The following is a 17892-nucleotide window of genomic DNA, read 5'->3' on the forward strand; positions in this document are numbered from 1 at the left end:
AACGATGGGTGAGCACCTTAAATGACTCAGTGGCAAAGGAATTGCAGACTGTATGTGACACCATGGTGATTGCTGATGTGTGTCCTGGCATCCACTCCCTGCTACTGCAAAGCATCTTTTCCCCAAAGCGAAAAGTCAGTCCTGGTTTTCCTCTGTCTTATTGGAGAACGAGGAACTTCAGGAGGAGACTAGCCAGAAAGAGGCTGGCAAGGAGACTTACCACTTGGGTGGAAGACCTTGCTGGCAATGTAGTGATGACTCTGGCAATGAAATGCCATCATTTCCTGCATGGCTGGAAGTGACATCATCATCACATTGCCTGCAGTGCTCTAGCGTTCAGCCAAATGGCCATGGTTTAACCACCGAATTGGCCGTTAGAGCATGGCTGGTGGCATCATGACTTGCAATTGTGCCAGAATGACATTATCACATCCTCACAATACCACTCCCCCCCCCTCCACTTCTCCCACTGCTTAGTGAGTGGTGGTGAGAAAGACCAGCAGGGGACTGAAAGTTTCCCACTGAAGTGAGAGACCTGGCACCTCTATTCACAACATATCACCTTTGTATCTGCAGGGAACGCTGTTCAGTCACAGCTGCTTCCATCATAGGATCTAAAAACATTTTTTTAAACTCACCACAGCCCCCTGGCAGCCATGCTGTGCTTGTCCATTGCCCCTCGACAGCCATTTTATGGCAGCATGTGTTGTATGAGTTCAAAATTACCAAAGAGCCCACAGCCCACACACTTCAGGCCAAACCTTGGGACTGAAAGCAAGGTCTTGTCAAATAAGCCTCACCCCCAACCCGAAATCTGTCATCTCCCCCTCCCCCCTGCCCACCCGCCATTTCCTCAGTCAGGTCAGCTGCGTGTCTCTCCTCTGCTCTCCTTCTTCCACAGAGAAGCAGGTCTTCCAGCTGCGAGTCCACATGTACCAGGCCAGGAGTTTGTTTGCCGCAGACAGCAGTGGCCTGTCCGATCCTTTTGCCAGGGTTTTCTTTATCACTCAGAGCCAGTGCACAGAGGTAAGAGAGAGGCCATGAGGGGCTGGCCTTTGACAACCCTTGCCTGAATGTCTTGCTTGTGAAACACGATCTTTGGGGTGGCAAACTGTGAATTAAGAAGGAAGGCAATTGTAATAATGAAAGGGACTTTTCAGAGTTCATTTAAAGCACAAACGGTACCTGAACATGCCTTCCTCTTCGCTTCACAATTTCCTCACAGGTTATCTGTTTTATTCTGTTCAAAACTGGACTGATCATCCAGATTTGACCTTCTCCCCATGTTCTGTTGGGGTGTACATAAAATGAAAACATAATGTGCATTTATCATTTGCTGTATTGAAGGGAAAATAAAACAAAACCCTTTTCCAAAAAATGGTTGTAAAACTGCTCCAGGGATTGGGAAGGAGGTGGGAATTCAATGACCATTTCTGCATGAGGAATTTGCCCCTGCCTAGCCTCTCACTGTTTCCAGGTTTTAATGCTTTTACAAGCAGGAGGTGGCATGCACTGTCCACCTCCATGCAGAAATGGTCCATGTGAACCTGGGAATTTCTGCTTCAAGCTCGACATCTGCCAAGTATTTGGTTGAGGACAGAGCAAGTAAGATTGGGTCCCTCCTTGCCATAGCTGTAAGATCATGCTATCTCCTTGCTTATCCCCTCACCCCCAGGCACAGGATATGGTGGGGGCCTGTTAAGTCTGGGGGTGGATGGGGACTTGGGGATTGGATGGGTGCTGTTCTTGTTAATTTTAAGGGACCGGGAGCTCTATGTTTTATTGTGGGACCTTTTATTGTAACCCGCCATGAGCCCAGCTAGTTCAGGAGTGGCAAGTAATAAATCAAATAACAAATAAACAAGCAAACTGCAATATATAGACTCCGATGTCTCCAACATAAGTGTTTATTAATTCACATTCAGAACAACCAACAACAGCAGAACTGAAAGCAGCCCTTATGCTTTAGGGTACTTTGGGCTCCTGCGTTGAGCAGGGGGTTGGACTAGATGGCCTCTACGGCGCCTTCCAACTCTATGATTCTATGATTCTATGATTCTTATATAGGCTTAGTCCCTGCCCCAAACTAACCCCTATATGGGAAATGGAACCAAAAGCTATTTAGTAAGAAATGAAGCTAATAAGCTATTAACCTTTCCATCAGCTCATAAAACACTACACTAATTAATTAATTAATTAAAGGGTTTGCAGAAAAGGCTCATGGGGCTAGAAGGCTGCACATCCTTCGTCATTTCCTGTCATCTTTTCACAGGTCCTCAATGAAACCCTTTGCCCTACCTGGGACCAGCTGCTGGTGTTTGACAATGTGGAATTGTATGGAGAAGTCCACGAGATGCGGGATGACCCTCCCATCATTGTCATTGAGATCTATGACCAAGACACAGTGGTAAGAGATGGCCACAGATGGAAAGCAAGGCCATCCCTACTCTGCAAGTTGACATAGTTGTTCTTTTTCAAATATGTTCTGTCCTTAAGTGCCCACCCTGAGCTGCACTAAGATCCCTGAGAGAACATTGGTGGGAATTTCCCCATAAGGGAATGTCTTCAGAAGCTCCTTGTTTCGAACTGGGAGCCAATCTAGATTTTTTTGGTGGCTGACCCACATTGGAGCCCTTGCTGAACATCTGCACAATATCGTGAGGAGGGAGCAGTTTGGACGAGTGTGATAGTCCTGAATCCTTCTCCAGCACTTCCACCCTGCTCTCCTCTCCCTCAGCTGTTTTATCCAGCTGTGTGAAACAAGACACCTGGAAACCTCAATTGTTTTGTCCTGTTTGGCTCTGAAACTTCCTCCTCCATCCTTGTTTTCCTTGTGAGGAAGTCTGTTCCTTTCCAACAGCAACCCATCCCCATCATCATGGCTTAAGCCAAAGGGCCACCCAGTCTCAGGCAGCAGAAATCCAGATGTCCTGGTTCAGCAGCATCCCAAATAGTTGTGGACCCACACTCTCTCTGTACTCTTCCAGGGGAAGGCCGACTTCATGGGCCGAACATTTGCTAAGCCCGTGGTGAAGATGTCAGATGAGGAGTACTGTCCCCCCCGCTTCCCACCCCAGCTGGAGTACTACCAGATCTACAGGGGGAATTCCACTGCTGGTGACCTGCTGGCTGCCTTTGAGTTGCTCCAGGTAAGGGCTTCATGTCTGGGGGAGGGGGGGGGAGAAAACAAATTATGGAAACCCCTGCCCCTAGGTGGAGTCTGGAGAGCTCCTGGGATTACAACTGATCTCCAGATACTAATAGTAGTTTCTATCTCTTGTGGCGCAGAGTGGTAAGGCAGCAGAAATGCTGTCTGAAACTGTCTGCCCATGAGGCTGGGAGTTCAATCCCAGCAGCCGGCTCAAGGTTGACTCAGCCTTCCATCCTTCCGAGGTCGGTAAAATGAGTACCCAGCTTGCTGGGGGGTAAACGGTAATGACTGGGGAAGGCACTGGCAAACCACCCTGTATTGAGTCTGCCATGAAAACGCTAGAGGGCGTCACCCCAAGGGTCAGACATGACTCGGTGCTTGCACAGGGGATACCTTTACCTTTACCTTTTATCTCTTGCTGTACTCCCTCCTTTCCCTAGCCCCCCCTCCTTAGGCTCCCTTTGGCTATTTATGAAACTGGAGTTGGCAACCCTATCCCTGACCCTCAGTTTGGACTTATCAGAAGCTGGTTAAGACTGTTCTGTCTTAGAAGGCTTTTAATGGTTTTATTCCTTGATCTCCTTGGTTGTTATTTTTTTTCACATCTGTTTTTTGTTTTGTTTCGTTTTTAATGCTAGCTGCTGATCTTAACAAAATTTGAGTGCAATAGCACCTTTAAGCCCAACAAAGATTTATTCAAGGTGTGAGCTTTCGAGTGCAAGCACCCTTCCTCAGACAATGGAACAAGGATCATAAGATATAAGGCAAAAGTAAAATAGTAGCAAATTAGTAACTGTGTCATAACTTCCAAAGTAGGCAGTATGATAATTCTTTGCTTAAAAAGGTAATCGGTCTTTTGGGGTTTTGGACACTTTTACTCTGAGTAAGCAGATGATGATCAACACATTAAAGTCCTGGCAGGGGAAAGAGACGCAGCAAGAGCCAGTGCATAGACTATGGCCAGGGATCCGTGTTTCAAATCTCCAGTCGCTCTGAAGTGCACTGCCTGATATGGAGCCTCTCGGTCTCTGTCAGTCTAAATTCCCTCACACGAAGGATTTTGGGGCTATTATTGATAACTGTTTGTGTTACATAATGTTATTTGTTATTTATTAATACATGCTATATGTTTTGAAGAGCCTTTGGGAATGCACACTCCTACTCTTTTGTGTCTTGTTTGTTGTTCTGAGCCTCTCGGCAGGACCTGCTGAAAATAAAGCTCCTCTCCAGACTACAAAGGCCAGTTCTCCTGGAGAAAATGGATGCCTTGGGGTGGGGTGGGGTGGACTCTAGGGCATTGTACACCACGGTCCTCCCCAGGCTCCATCCCCAAATCTCCTGGACTTTCCCAACCCAGATCTGGCTGGCTGCCCTACCCCCCTATGCCCCACTGGTGGCCAGGGAGGATCTGTCAACCCCATTCCTCAGCCCCGCTCATTGAAAACAGCCAGCTAGGTTGGGCTGGCCACAATCCTGACAGAACTGTTAGAGCTGTTCTGACAGTGCAGCGCTCACAGAGATCTCTCAGCCTCACCTACCTCACAGGGAGAGGAAGGGAAGGAGATTGGAAGCCACTTCAGACTCCTTCTGGTCGTGAAAAACAAGCTATAAAACCCAAGTCTTTTTCTTCTGGGCTTTGACATCTCCATGCCTTTGGAAGTGGTTTGTTTAGTAACCTGTGTGTTCTTCCTGTTTGTTCTCTCTCTCTCTCTCTCTCTCTCTCTCTCTCTCTCTCTCTCTCTCTCTCTCTCTCTCTCTCTCATGATCTCAGCTTCCATATGATGATGAAGAGATCAGGCGGGCTTTGCTGGCAGTCACTGACCCTTGTGTGCCACAGATCAAGGTGCCGCCATGGCTGCCATCAGGCCCAAGGGCCTCGAACTGCCCCTTGCTGTGCACAGAGACTGATGCTTTGAATGAGCTGCAAGATACCTTGATTTGATAGGATTGCCAACTCCTGGTGGGGAGATTCCTGGAGATTTTTTGTGGGAGGTGGGGGGGCTGAGAAGGGTGGGATTTGGGATACTTCAGCATGGCCTAATGCCATGGGATCCACTCTCCAAAGCAGCCCTTTTCTCTGGGGAAACTGATCTGTGTAGTCCAGAGATCAGTGTTAATTCGGGTGGATCTCCAAGCCCACCCTGGAGGATGGCAACCCTATTTGATTATAGTATTACCCATTCATTTTTATTTAACATATTTATATGCCCAACTTTAACTTGAACACCACAGGGCTCAAGGCAGCTATTGCCTCACCCAGATTTTCTCAAAGCCCATGTTTCTCTTTCTCCTCTCTGCATGAAAAGGATCCTGCCAGGTTTTTGTCCTCTCCCTCTCTTTTAAATCACCTTTCGTTTTCACCTGTAAGCCATTCACAATTGCAGGCATCTTGGCACACAAAAAGCCTTCTGAACTGCTGCGTTCACCACTCAGAGCAGGATATCTGTCCATTGCTCTTCATTCTTGCCTCTTCTCTCCCCAAATACTGGCATCTCCAAGGACTCACCAGCATGTTCCACCCCCCCCCCCCACTTGCTCATCTTCTCAAAGGTTCTAGAAAACTGCACAGCTGCCACTGGGGCACAATTTATAGACTACAGTTTCTACCTTGGAATTGTCAAGAGATTTGCAACAACAATAAGTTTCTCTCATTTTATTTGGTTGCATGAGAAAACACATAGTGTCTGCTAAAGCAGAGGTAGTCAACCTGTGGTCCTCCAGATGTCCATGTACTACAATTCCCATGAACTCCTGCCAGCAAACACTGGCAGGGGCTCATGGGAATTGTAGTCCATAGACATCTGGAGGACCACAGGTTGACTACCCCTGTGCTAAAGGATCAGAAACCAGGATGGGCACCAGGCTTCTCTCCACTGTCTTTTCAAATCTCCAGTGAACCAATTTTTCCAAACCCTGCAGCCAGAAATAAAGCATGGGGATGAGAATAAACCCAGTTTTCTGCTTGCAAAATTTGGGACTTTTTGGGGAAAAACAGGAATTCTAGACCCCACCCTCTCCCAACTGACTACTGATCCAATGCATGAAAAGAAAGCTTGCCTATCGAATGGGGGCTACAGATGAAGAAACATGTTGGAAGCATTAAGGGGGATGCGAATGTTACTTAAAGGAAGAGATTCCAATGGCTCTTTTTGTCTCTTCCAGATTGGCCCAGCTGGGAAGTCAGATCTGCCTCCTATTGATGGCCCTACAGACCTGGACAGGGGCCCCATCCTGCCAGTGCCTCTGGGCATCCGTCCCGTGTTGAGCAAATACAGAGTGGAGGTAAATTTTCAGATAGGCTTTGGTGAATAGTATGAGCTCCATGTGATCCTTGTTCTGTAGTTCAGCTGTGCCAAGTTCTTCTCCATTCTTTTAATGCTCATCCCATAGCATTCTTTCTCCTTTATCAAGTCCTTGGAGTGATTGCTTTCCACATATCCTATAGAATGAAAACCAGTTGGATGCTGGATCTGGGGCTTCCTTGTTCTTCAGACCTCCATGAAAGAGAGCAGAGCCCCCCTTGCCTTCTTCCAATGTTTGGGTTCAGCTGCAAAGGCAGATTTATAGCTTTAAGAGTAGACAAAAACTGGCAGAAGGACCTAGAATTGGTCTGGCCAGGGGTAGCCAAAGAATTTTAGTGACAGGAGTGTGGAGCCCATCCCCTTTTGAGTTTTCTTTCTCACAGCAGCATAACTTTGCAAGTAAGACAGCTTATTCTAATTAACCAATCCGGGAATCCCCAAGAAGACTACATTGAGGCTTTATCCCCTTCTTGGTATCCAATCCTTGTTCTCCATAGATTTTGTTCTGGGGACTGAGAGACCTGAAGCGCGTGAATTTGGCCCAAGTGGATCGGCCCCGAGTGGACATCGAATGTGCTGGAAAGGGAGTCCAGTCATCCCTCATCCAGAACTATAAGAAAAACCCCAATTTCAGCACCTTGGTTAAGTGGTTTGAAGTGGTAAGTATGGGCCTCAGGAGAGAGGTAGGCAATGCCCATATAAGTGTCCTTGCTGATGGTCATGGTTTCCTAGCCTTGTCAGGCAGTATCTCCCAGGTTTCATAGTCTAGGCCCAATGTGCAAGTTAAAGGAGAAACATCGGCACCACCAACTCACTGTCTCCTCATCACTTCCATCTCTACGCAGGGGTAATGTTGCTGAAAACACACAAGAGTTGACACAAGTCTTTACCTCGTCCTCCCTCATACCAATGGTTACTATTTCCAGGTTAGGAAATTCCTGGGGCTGGGTGGGTGAGGTTAAAGAATGGGAGGGAACTCAGGAGGGTATAACGCCATAGTGTCCCTCTCCAAGGAACTATTTTCTTTAATGTAGAGAAACTGGAGCATGTCCAGAGGAGGGCAGTGAAAATGGTGAGAGGTTTGGAGACCAAGACATATGAGGAAAGGTTGCGAGAGCTTAGTCTGTTTAGCCTGGATAGAAGACAGAAGTTATATGATGACCATCTTCAAGTACTTGAAGGGCTGTCACATAGAGGATGGAGCAGAGTTGTTCTCTCTTGCCCCGGAGACTCGGATCAGAACCAACGGGTTAAAATTAATTCAAAAGAATTTTCGGCTAAACATCTGGAAGAGGTTCCTGGCAGTTAGAGCAGTTCCTCAGTGGAACAGGCTTCCTCAGAGATGGTGGGTTCTCCTTCTTTGGAAGTTTTTAAGCAGAGGCTGGATAGCCATCTGATGGAGAGGCTGATTCTGTGAATTTAGGAGAATTGTAAGAGGGTGGGCAGGAAGAGATTGTGTCCAGTCTTGTCTCTTGCATGCCCAGGGGGATGTGACTGCCACATTGAGGTCGGGAGGCAAATTTCCTCCAGGCCAGACTGGCCAGGGATTGGGGGTTTTTTTTGGAGGGGGTCATCATCTGGGTATGAAATTGGGGTCACTGTAGGTGGGCAGGTAGTTGTGAATTACCTTCATCCTGCAGCGGGTTGGACTAGATGACCCTGGAGATGCCTTCCGACCTTATGATTCATGGAGTTTTTTGTTTGTCACCTGGAGATGAGATGAAATTCTGGGGCATCTCCAGGCCCTGCCTAATTGCTACCCATATACCCACCCTGCTCCCATTGTGTCACTGTTATTATTACCAGCACTTTGATATCACCCAGTAAACAAGCACAAGAATAAAATGAAAACCAAGACTGCATAAAACTAGATGAAAGAGCAAAAGGACATGATCACACAAAGATGCCAAATTGTAGTGCTTGCAGTACAGGAGTGTCAGAATCTGAGAGACTATGATGAAAGGGCTATGAGGCTGAATTAAGGGCATGGCAACATACATGCCTGCCTTCCATAAAGTGCAAAGACACATAAATAGAATTGCCTTTCGGGGCAACAATCTTCCACCCCCAATCTGTTTTTTTGGTGTCTTGCAGGATCTGCCCGAAAATGAGCTCCTTCACCCTCCCCTGAATATCCGTGTGGTTGACTGCCGCGCCTTTGGGCGGTACACACTGGTGGGAAGCCATGCTGTCAACTCCTTGCGCAAGTTCATCTATCGGCCTCCAGATAAGAAAGCTCAGCACTGGAGCACAGCAGGTATCCAGCCAGGCAGAGCAGGAGCAACTTATGCGACAGCAGGGCTGGGGGTCGGGGGTGGGTCTTAAAGGTGCCATTGGACTCAAATTTCTCTGTAATGCAGAGGTTCTTGTGTTTTGGGGACTTTGATGGACTTCTCACTCCCATCGAATTACCTCTTTGAAGGCTGGAGCTCTTCTGTATTTTCTCCTTCCATTCTTCAATCAGTTTTCCTTTTCTGCCTCAGTGGGTCAGTGCTTTGTCCAGCCTGCTGGCCCTCTTCTGCCCTCCAGTGGTTCTTGCCTTCTGTGTCTGTCCATCCTGCCTGCACACTGTGCCTCTTTCTCTCTTCCTCTGTCCTCTGTCCAGCCAAGCTCCTGAATGCCTACGCAACCCTGGCCAATGGAGGCCCCTCCTCTCGCCCTGCAGGTGAAATTGTGGTCAACGTTGAGCCCGAGGTTCCCATCAAGAAAATGGAGACCATGGTGAAGTTGGAAGCGGTAAGCGAAGCCCAATTTAGGAGGCAACCCCTGCAAGATATTGAAACTTGAAGCCCCACCCCATGCCCCTCCTCCCCAAAAGAAGGAAGCCCTGACCAAACTTCTAATATTTCCCAGAAAGTGATGCTTAACCCTCCTCTGGCCCAGTCCTCTTTGCTGCAGCAAAGCTCAAGTCCATGTTACCTGCACTTGCATTTGCTCATCTCTCTCTTCTGTTGTGCTGTCCTTTCCTATTCATATCCCCTTGGGCTTCTACCCCCACTCTCAGGCTTCAGGGCAGGTTGCCTGGGTCAGGGGCCCTTTGCTTGCTTATGCTTTAAAGCAGGAGTCTGCAATCTGCAAACATGGGTTAGGAAGGAATCCTAAGCAGATCTCAGAATCCTGTTGAAGTTACTCAGTAAGGCTTATGACCAGGAAAGTGTTTGTAGGATTGCACTGTTAGCATAGAAACAAATATGGCTCTTTTAAAAAGAAAACTTCCTTTTTCAAAACATGCCTTGGTACGCTCACCTGAGCTTTATACTTAGAACAACAGGGTGCTTTGGCAGATATTTATGACTTGATGTGAGACCTTGTATGTGCCACTTCCTAGCAAAGGACTCTTAGCAATTAGTGCTGAAGAAGAAGAGCTGGTTCTTATATGCCGCTTTTCTCTACCAGAAGGAGTCTCAAGTTGTCTTACAGTTGCCTTCCCTTTCCTCTCCCCACAACAGACACCCTGTGAGGTGGGTGAGGCTGAGAGAGCCCTGATATTACTGCTTGGTCAGAATTGCATACAGCAGAGCGGGGGATCAAACCCGGCTCGGCATATTAGAAGTCCATGCTCCTAACAGCATCAAGCTGTCTCCAAAATGTTTGCAATTATTAATGTGTCAGATGTTAGTGATGTCAAACTGCCTATTGTCAGTTATGGAGGTGGGCTGTCTTATACTGGCTACCAGTTGATCTACTGCTGTGAATTTTTTATGTAGGTTAGGCCTTTAATTTTAAAAAGTTGCAGATCCCTGCTGATAAAGAATCCTAATGGCATCCATTCTTCCCATTCTGCTGCATAATATGCATGAATTGGAAGCTTGGGACTTGGTGCTCCTCCAAAGGCATCATCCCAGCATTATGGCAGAATGGTGGCATAAACCATCAGCAGCACCACCAGCCCATCCCTGCTTGAGGGAGCCCTCCGGGGTTGACTTTGGCCTCCCATTTCCTTCTTGTTCACTGAGGAATGCACCTGTGGCTTTCCCCCTTGATTGAGCAAAGTGCATATCTGTCTACTGGAATGTGCAATACATAATGGAGATGTCTCCCTGCCTTTCTGTAACTATTGCTTGTTCTTCTCTGTTCCTCTCCCCATTGGCAGAACTCTGATGCGGTTGTGAAGGTGGAGCCGGTAAGTGTTGGCCATGCTTGGCATGGCTCTGTTATAATTACTTTTCTTTCTGCTCCCAGTCCTTTAAAGTCCTCCTCTGTGGCTAAATTCATGTTTCTCGAGCTTGGTCAATGAGCTAGAATGAGGTACCTTTGAGGATGATGACATGATTTTTCTAGATTTTTCTAGAGGAAAACTCCTGCATATATAGTCATAGCGTTAGCTTCATGAATTCTTCAACAATGTTTGACAGTGGTCAAGTAACAGAGGCAGTCCACTGATTATATCCGAGTGATGCATGGGCCAGTGGGCCAATCCTAGGGTGGTGCCCTCTTGACATGAAAGGGTCAAAGCAGCACAGAATTCTGGGAACTTCCTCCTGGGGTGTTTGGAGGGTTGCAAACATTGCCGGTAGACATTCCGAGAACGATATATAATTAGGCTGTGCGAGACCCCTTAGTGTACCTCCATTGTCCTTCCCTTTGCAGTCAGAAGAAGAGAAAGAGAAAAAGAAGAAAAAGAAGAAAGGCGCAGAAGAAATTGAAGACGACGAGCCTGACGAGAGCATGCTGGACTGGTGGTCGAAATATTTTGCTTCCATAGAGACAATGAAGGAGGTGGGTGGTCACCAGCAAACTGAGCATGGCTGTGAGCATGGGGTTACCATAATTAGATAAATAAAATTATCAAAAGGGTGCTGTACATTTTTTTCTTTTAAAAAGTCAGGTTAGACATGGCAGCTTTGCTCTTCAAACAGAAGCGTTTTTTTTGTATAGTGCAAGACCCTTGCACCTTCCGGGGATGGCTACTTGCACCAGCAGCATTCCCTCCTTTTAGTGGAAAACATCCACAGGATTCAGCCCACTTCTGCAGTCTTCTGCAGCTAAGCATGGCACCTTTCCCCAGTACAGAGGTGCTCAGTCCATGGCTCTCAGAGAGCCTCCTTCACAGCAGCCTCTCAGCAGAAGAGCCATGTTTCCTTCCATCGCTAGCATGATGCCTGTACCTCAGAGCCTTGCAGCTGACCTGTTCCTCAGGCAGCAGTGGCTTCAGGGGGCACAGTGAACTGGCACCCAGTAAGCCTCTGAGCATGAGATTACTGAAACATGAAGCAGGTGCCACATTAGAGACTAGTGCACAGAAGAGCCAAAGGTGGCGTGTCAAAGAGCCACACGGGGGTCCTGACCCACTGAGTACCACTGCTCCAGTTCAAAGAACTTCAAAACTCTGCACTGTTATTTTGTATGAGGTTTCATTTTAATTTTTTGTATGATGTTGGATAAATCCAAATTCCTTCTGGCATGTGAGATAAATTGCATGCAGGCGTCATCTCCCCCCCCCCCCATATTATGTGGTCAGGAGGACTTTCTGTATCATCTCAATACTGACTTCCCATGTTCTGTTTGTTTATAAAAATATATATTCCCTCTGTTTCCTGTGTTGCTCAGTGCCGTGTACAGTTTCAAAAATTAAAAATGACTGAATATGGTAAAAGTCTTCTTGAATAGCACTGCCTTATAGCACATTCAAAGAGCTCCACCCCTTTGCGGGGCCTTTCCACAAGAAGGGAGCAAGTACAGAACAGGACCAGGTTCTCATGGATGGCAAGATGGTAACAACCAGAAGACAGTAGTTGGCACACATAGGCAGACATGGATTTAAGGACATGAATTGAACAGTCAGCCTATGTTGCTGCTTTAAAATATACAATATGTCTTCCTGTTAGCAACCCCTGATTTTAATTCAGCAGAAGCATTTTGGACCAGTTTTCAGCTTGTCTTCAAGGGCAGTCCAAGGTGGAGTGTGTGACTGTAGTCCAGCTGCTAGGGTTCTAAAGGCTCTGCTGTATTCACCTATCCTGTTGTGCAACCTTTCTCTTTCCAGCATCTTCGGCAACAGGAGGCAGCTGCAGCAGAGGCGGAGGAGAAGGAAGAAATGGACCTGACTGAGGGTAAATTTATGGATAACAATGGTGATTGCGGATTGGCTAGGAGACATCCAGCTCAGAGGTTCATTCCACTTTAGGGAGAGTACGATGAAGAATGTCAGAGAAGCTGTGCTGAGGGCATCTCTGCCCTTAATAGCAGCCAAACAGGCAGAAATTAACCAGTGAAGCATTTCCCATCTGCAGCATCCTTAATTTCTCTGCCCTGCAGCAGTTAAAGACACAGACTTAAATATGGCACCCTTCATTGAGAGCTAGGAGAGTTGCAGCTAAGGAACAAACTATGTTGACCTTTTAAGAAAAATTGCATGTGTACTCTGCTTTATACTAAGCACGTCAAACTGCTTTATACTAAGTCAGAGCCTTGGTCTTTCAAGGTCAGAGTTGTCTACTCTGGCAGCAGCTCTTCTGAGTTTCAGATCTTTCTGGTCCCTTGTTTTCTTGTGAATCAGTGTTTCCAAGGCCACATTTTGACTACATGGGAACATGTAGAGGATTTCCAATACACATTAAACAAGCATTTTGAGTGGCCTGAGAAAAGGCCAAAAATGCCGTAATGAAAAACAAGTCCAGTATCTAATCTCGTTTGTTTGTTTATTAGATTTCTTACCCGCCACTCTCAGAGTTGACTTGTGGCAGGTTACAAGAAGAATAAAAGCTCAATATATAAAAGCATAAAAACCATAAAACCAGTATTAAGAATCTGTCACCTGAGCTTTGGGAGGTACCCAGTTCCAAAAAGCAATGGTGAGGGTAGGCGAACCAGTATAGACTGGGCTGCAGAAAATGGGGTGTATCTCCCTCCTGCCTTGTTTTGCCAGTTGGAAATGACCATCCAAATAGGTTTAAATTTCAGGAAGGGGGAACAACTCTCAAACTCTGCCTGTCCTTTTTCACTCTCAGCATTTAAGGGGGGGGGTATTTGAGGTCATACAAATGACATGTGGGTAAAGTGCTAACCCTCCCTTCTGCCTGAATCTCTGACCCACACTGCCCCCTCCCAGAACTGCTTCTTGCAGCTCCGTTGCATATCTGAGGATTCCAACATGCATCCCCAGTGTGATGTGTAGTTTGAGACTGTAAGAAATAGCAAATGCAAAGGAAGGTTCTCATTGCCATCTTTGGAGAGAGGAAACCTGTTGATCTTCAAGAGATTGTTGTTGTTAGTAGGTGCAAAGTCGTGTCCGACCCATCGCGACCCCATGGACAATGATCCTCCAGGCCTTCCTGTCCTCTACCATTCCCCGGAGTCCATTTAAGTTTGCACCGACTGCTTCAGTGACTCCATCCAGCCACCTCCTTCTCTGTCGCCCCCTTCTTCTTTTGCCCTCGATCGCTCCCAGCATTAGGCTCTTCTCCAGGGAGTCCTTCCTTCTCATGAGGTAGCCCAAGTATTTGAGTTTCATCTTCAGGATCTGGCCTTCTAAGGAGCAGGCAGGGCTGATCTCCTCTAGGACTGACCGGTTTGTTCGCCTTGCAGTCCAAGGGACTCGCAAGAGTCTTCTCCAGCACCAGAGTTCAAAAGCCTCAATTCTTTGACGCTCGGCCTTCCTTATGGTCCAACTTTCACAGCCATACATTGCAACTGGGAAGACCATAGCCTTGACTAAAAGAGATAGCTTTTACTAAATGTGCAAAAAAGGGATGAAGTCTGTTGTTGCAGTTATGAACCCCCTTCCATGGCACCTTCTGCATGGTGTATTTATTTATGTTTTTATTTTTATTTTCAATTTTTTTAGACCGCCACTCCCGGAATCAACCGACTTGTGGCGGTTTACATCGATCTTGAGCATGATCACATGCATGATCTTCCTTTTTTCTCTCATTTTCCTTTGACAACCACCCAATGCTATAAAGTCTGGACATATCCATATTCTATGGCATGCATTGTGGCATCACTCTCTCCTTGTCTCCATGCCTGTTTTGCTGTCACCATCCTGGCATCCATCCCACCATTGGCAAAGAAACCTTAACAGTGGGCAGGTATAGAAAGTGGTTTGCTTTCTGCAAGAGCGTATGTACAATAAGCCCGGAGTAGGAACAAAGTCCAAATGTGCCCTCAAGTAAATCCCTTCTGTGTCCAGTTGTTCATGCAACCCGTGTAAGCCCATTCCCTACATGGCTCTTACTTCCAAACTAGAGCCGTTCTTATACATGAAGCGTAGCCATAAAACATCAGGTCCAAAGATTGTATCGTAACATGAACAGCAAGGATGAGGAGCTAGCCAGTGAAATGCTGGTTGTCCCATAGATGGATGTCTCATGGATGGAGAAGAGTCAATTTTGAGCTACAAAATTTAATTTTAGTGGCTGTCTCCCAGATTTCGTGCACATCATGGCTGCATGTTCTGTTTCCCACCTCATGTCACCTTGGCTGCCGCTTCCTGCTTCCAACCATTCACCTTCCCTTCTGCCACCCACTGCCTCTTTGTTTGGGGCTCAGAAATCAGACTTGATGACTCTCCTGTGAAAGGCTCCAAGGGCCAAGGGAAGGCCAAGGAGAAAATCAAGATGCCCAAAGAGGACAAGAAGAAGAAACAGCAGCAGCAGCAGCAGCCTCAGCAACCAGAAGTGCCCGAGAAGAAGAACAAGCTGAAGATCGATGAAATGAAGGTGAGCTGCCCCTTCTCACCATCCTCTCTGTGTTGAAGTGCATTGAATCCCAGAAGGTATAATTGGGTATTTGGACTATATTCCTGGGTTTGGGCCCTGTACTTCTATTGGCCAACTCGTGGGGCAAACAGGAGAGCAAATTGACAGTATGTGCCAGAATTCTGGCAGCTTATCTGTCCCTCCTGCAAGCAGCTCAGGGTCACATTCCTGGTTCTCTCCATAACTGTTCTACTAAATACATTAGGCTCAGATAAAGCAACTGACCCAAGAACACTCAGTGAGCTTCCTGACTGAGGACAACTTGAAACCCTGGTCCAGCATGTTAACCATGATACTGCACTGACTCTGCATTGCTGCAAGATCCAAGGTCCCCGGTCAGATCTCTCATTGCTGTTGATCACAGTAGCCCTGTAGCAGGGACCTAAACCCCAGCACATAATGTGTTGGCTTCAATGCACGTCAGCAGTCTACATATCTATCAGTATACAAGCACCAATATGTACATAGAGCTGCAGAGTTGTTCCATTCACTTCATCAAGGTCCTGGCAGCTCTGCCTATATGTCCCCTCCACGACTGGAGCTCTCCCTTCTGTTGGAATGAACAAGATAGGGCTTGCAGGAAGGGGGACTGCATGCACATCAGAGGCATTGCTGTACAAGAGATGGATGCAGCAGGACAATTCTCTCTTCCTCTTAATGAGCCGTAGTTGAAGGGCAAAGTATTAGGTAGAATCATAGAATCATAGAATCAAGGAAGGGGCCATACAGGCCATCTAGTCCAACCCTCTGCTCAACGCAGAATCAGCCCTAAGCATCCTAAAGCATCCAAGAAAAGTGTGTATCCAACCTTTGCTTGAAGACTGCCAGTAGCTGGGTGTTTGTAGGAGGTTGCTGCGCTCAGGTCAGGGCCGCTTCCATTTAACTCATCCCAAGGCTCTTTGCAATCTCAGGTGTATCCCAAAGAGCTGGAAACGGAATTTGACAACTTCGAGGACTGGCTGCATACTTTCAATCTCCTGCGCGGGAAGATCGGTGACGATGACGACAATGCTGCTGATGAGGAGCGCATAGTGGGCAGGTTCAAGGTGCGTTTTAGGCCACTTAGATGAGTAGCTTTGGAAGAAAGACGAAATGGTAATAGGAAATCGGGGTGCTTGGGTGCCATTATTGATGGCCTGGCCCAATAGGCCTCTAACAGGGTCCTTTGGCTAGCATGGCATCACCCAGAAACATGCCAGACTGGAAAACCATTTTATGTTTTTGTTTTAACTGCTGCAAAAGAATAAATAGGGATGTAGGGGGACTAGAGTCTAGAACCTGTGCAAAGAACAAAGGGTTACATAGACATGCATATATGTTTACCTCAGAGGGCTGGCTGCATCCCTAGACCCATGCAATAGTAACACTCCCTCAGAATCATCTCCAGGTCGGCCCCCCTATGTCTTCAGACTAGCCCTGGAGCCCTAAACTCATAACTCTAATGTGGAAAGGGTCACCAGGTCAGCACTTATTTTTCTTATTTGTTTATAATTCAATTTATACCCCACCTCTCCTGAGTCATCTCAAGGCAGTTTACAACAATAACAACATATACTCCAAAAGCTCATAAGACATTAATATACAATTCCCTACAGTAGGGTTAAAAGAGCCTCTTGTGGCACAGGGTGATAAGGCAGCAGAAATGCAATCTGAAGCTGTCTGCCCATGAGGCTGGGAGTTCAATCCCAGCAGCCGGCTCAAGGTCGACTCAGCCTTCCATCCTTCCGAGGTAGGTAAAATGAGTACCCAGCTTGCTGGGGGGTAAACGGTGATGACTGGGGAAGGCACTGGCAAACCACCCCGTATTGAATCTGCCAAGAAAACGCTAGAGGGCGTCACCCCAAGGGTCAGACATGACCTGATGCTTGCACAGGGGATACCTTTACCTTTACAGTAGGGTTATCAAAACCAAGAAATCCACAATTGTTGTAAAAACCCACGGTTACTCTCCAACCAATCAACGGTTACAATCTTCCAGAACCTGCAGAACCTTTACAGTTTTGAAATGACCTTTAGCTCTGCTGGGAGCTCATTCCACCAGGCTGGGGCCAGGTGAATATTCCAAGGCCAGGCAAATTAGACTTCAAGGTTATGCTAAACAGAGCATATTTCTTAGCACCCATCCATTTGCGGCACCAGTCTGCATCCAACACTGCATTAGCAAAAATGTGAAGTCTAGGGAGGACAGGGACCTCAGTAGGATGCCATGACCCTAGAGTGTACCCTCCAAAATATCCATTGTCTCCAGAGGAACTGATATTTTTAAGTCAGGAGGTGGGCTGTAAATCCGGGGGCTCCCCAGGCTCCACCTGGAGGCTAGCGTCTCTACTGGCTGATTATCTCCCCAGTTTGCTGGCTCTGATCACAGGAAAAAGACAAACACGTTCTGCTCAAGCAGTGTCCTCGCAGGAGGTAGCAATGGAATGACAGATTCTAACAGCAAAACTGTGTTTCATAGTGATGTTGCACTTAGATAACACCCACTTATTTCAGCAAGTCTTGGATTCTGTTTCTAACCAGACTATAACATCTTCCCTTCCCCCAGGGCTCTATGTGTGTGTACAAAGTGCCGCTCCCTGACGATATCACCAAGGAGGCTGGATATGACCCCAATTTTGGCATGTTCCAGGGAATCCCAAGCAACGATCCCATCAACGTGCTGGTCCGGGTCTATGTTGTTAGGGTGAGAGCAAGTCAGATACTCTTTCCACGCATCTTTCTCCTCACAGTTCTTTCTGCA

The 17892-nt window shown here is 47.0% G+C and overlaps 1 protein-coding gene across 13 annotated transcripts in view; it reads left to right on the top strand.

The window, feature by feature from the left end:
* The window catches only part of OTOF (otoferlin), a 177553-nt gene that overhangs the window by 139466 nt on the left and 20195 nt on the right, over positions 1–17892 (top strand). For 4 of the 13 annotated variants that reach the window (XM_077331083.1, XM_077331067.1, XM_077331133.1 and 1 more), the window contains exons 24-37: positions 902–1026; positions 2273–2407; positions 2988–3149; positions 4923–4994; positions 6314–6433; positions 6951–7112; positions 8548–8710; positions 9059–9189; positions 10547–10576; positions 11044–11172; positions 12440–12506; positions 14944–15113; positions 16064–16198; positions 17698–17835. In XM_077331083.1, the coding sequence (XP_077187198.1) occupies positions 902–1026; positions 2273–2407; positions 2988–3149; positions 4923–4994; positions 6314–6433; positions 6951–7112; positions 8548–8710; positions 9059–9189; positions 10547–10576; positions 11044–11172; positions 12440–12506; positions 14944–15113; positions 16064–16198; positions 17698–17835 (1739 nt within the window). The remainder of the gene's footprint in view (positions 1–901; positions 1027–2272; positions 2408–2987; positions 3150–4922; positions 4995–6313; positions 6434–6950; positions 7113–8547; positions 8711–9058; positions 9190–10546; positions 10577–11043; positions 11173–12439; positions 12507–14943; positions 15114–16063; positions 16199–17697; positions 17836–17892) is intronic. The other 9 variants (XM_077331093.1, XM_077331103.1, XM_077331167.1 and 6 more) reach the window with 6 other exon arrangements.

Source organism: Paroedura picta, chromosome 1 (genome assembly GCF_049243985.1).
Source record: "Paroedura picta isolate Pp20150507F chromosome 1, Ppicta_v3.0, whole genome shotgun sequence".
In the NCBI taxonomy this organism is placed as follows: Eukaryota; Metazoa; Chordata; class Lepidosauria; order Squamata; family Gekkonidae; genus Paroedura; species Paroedura picta.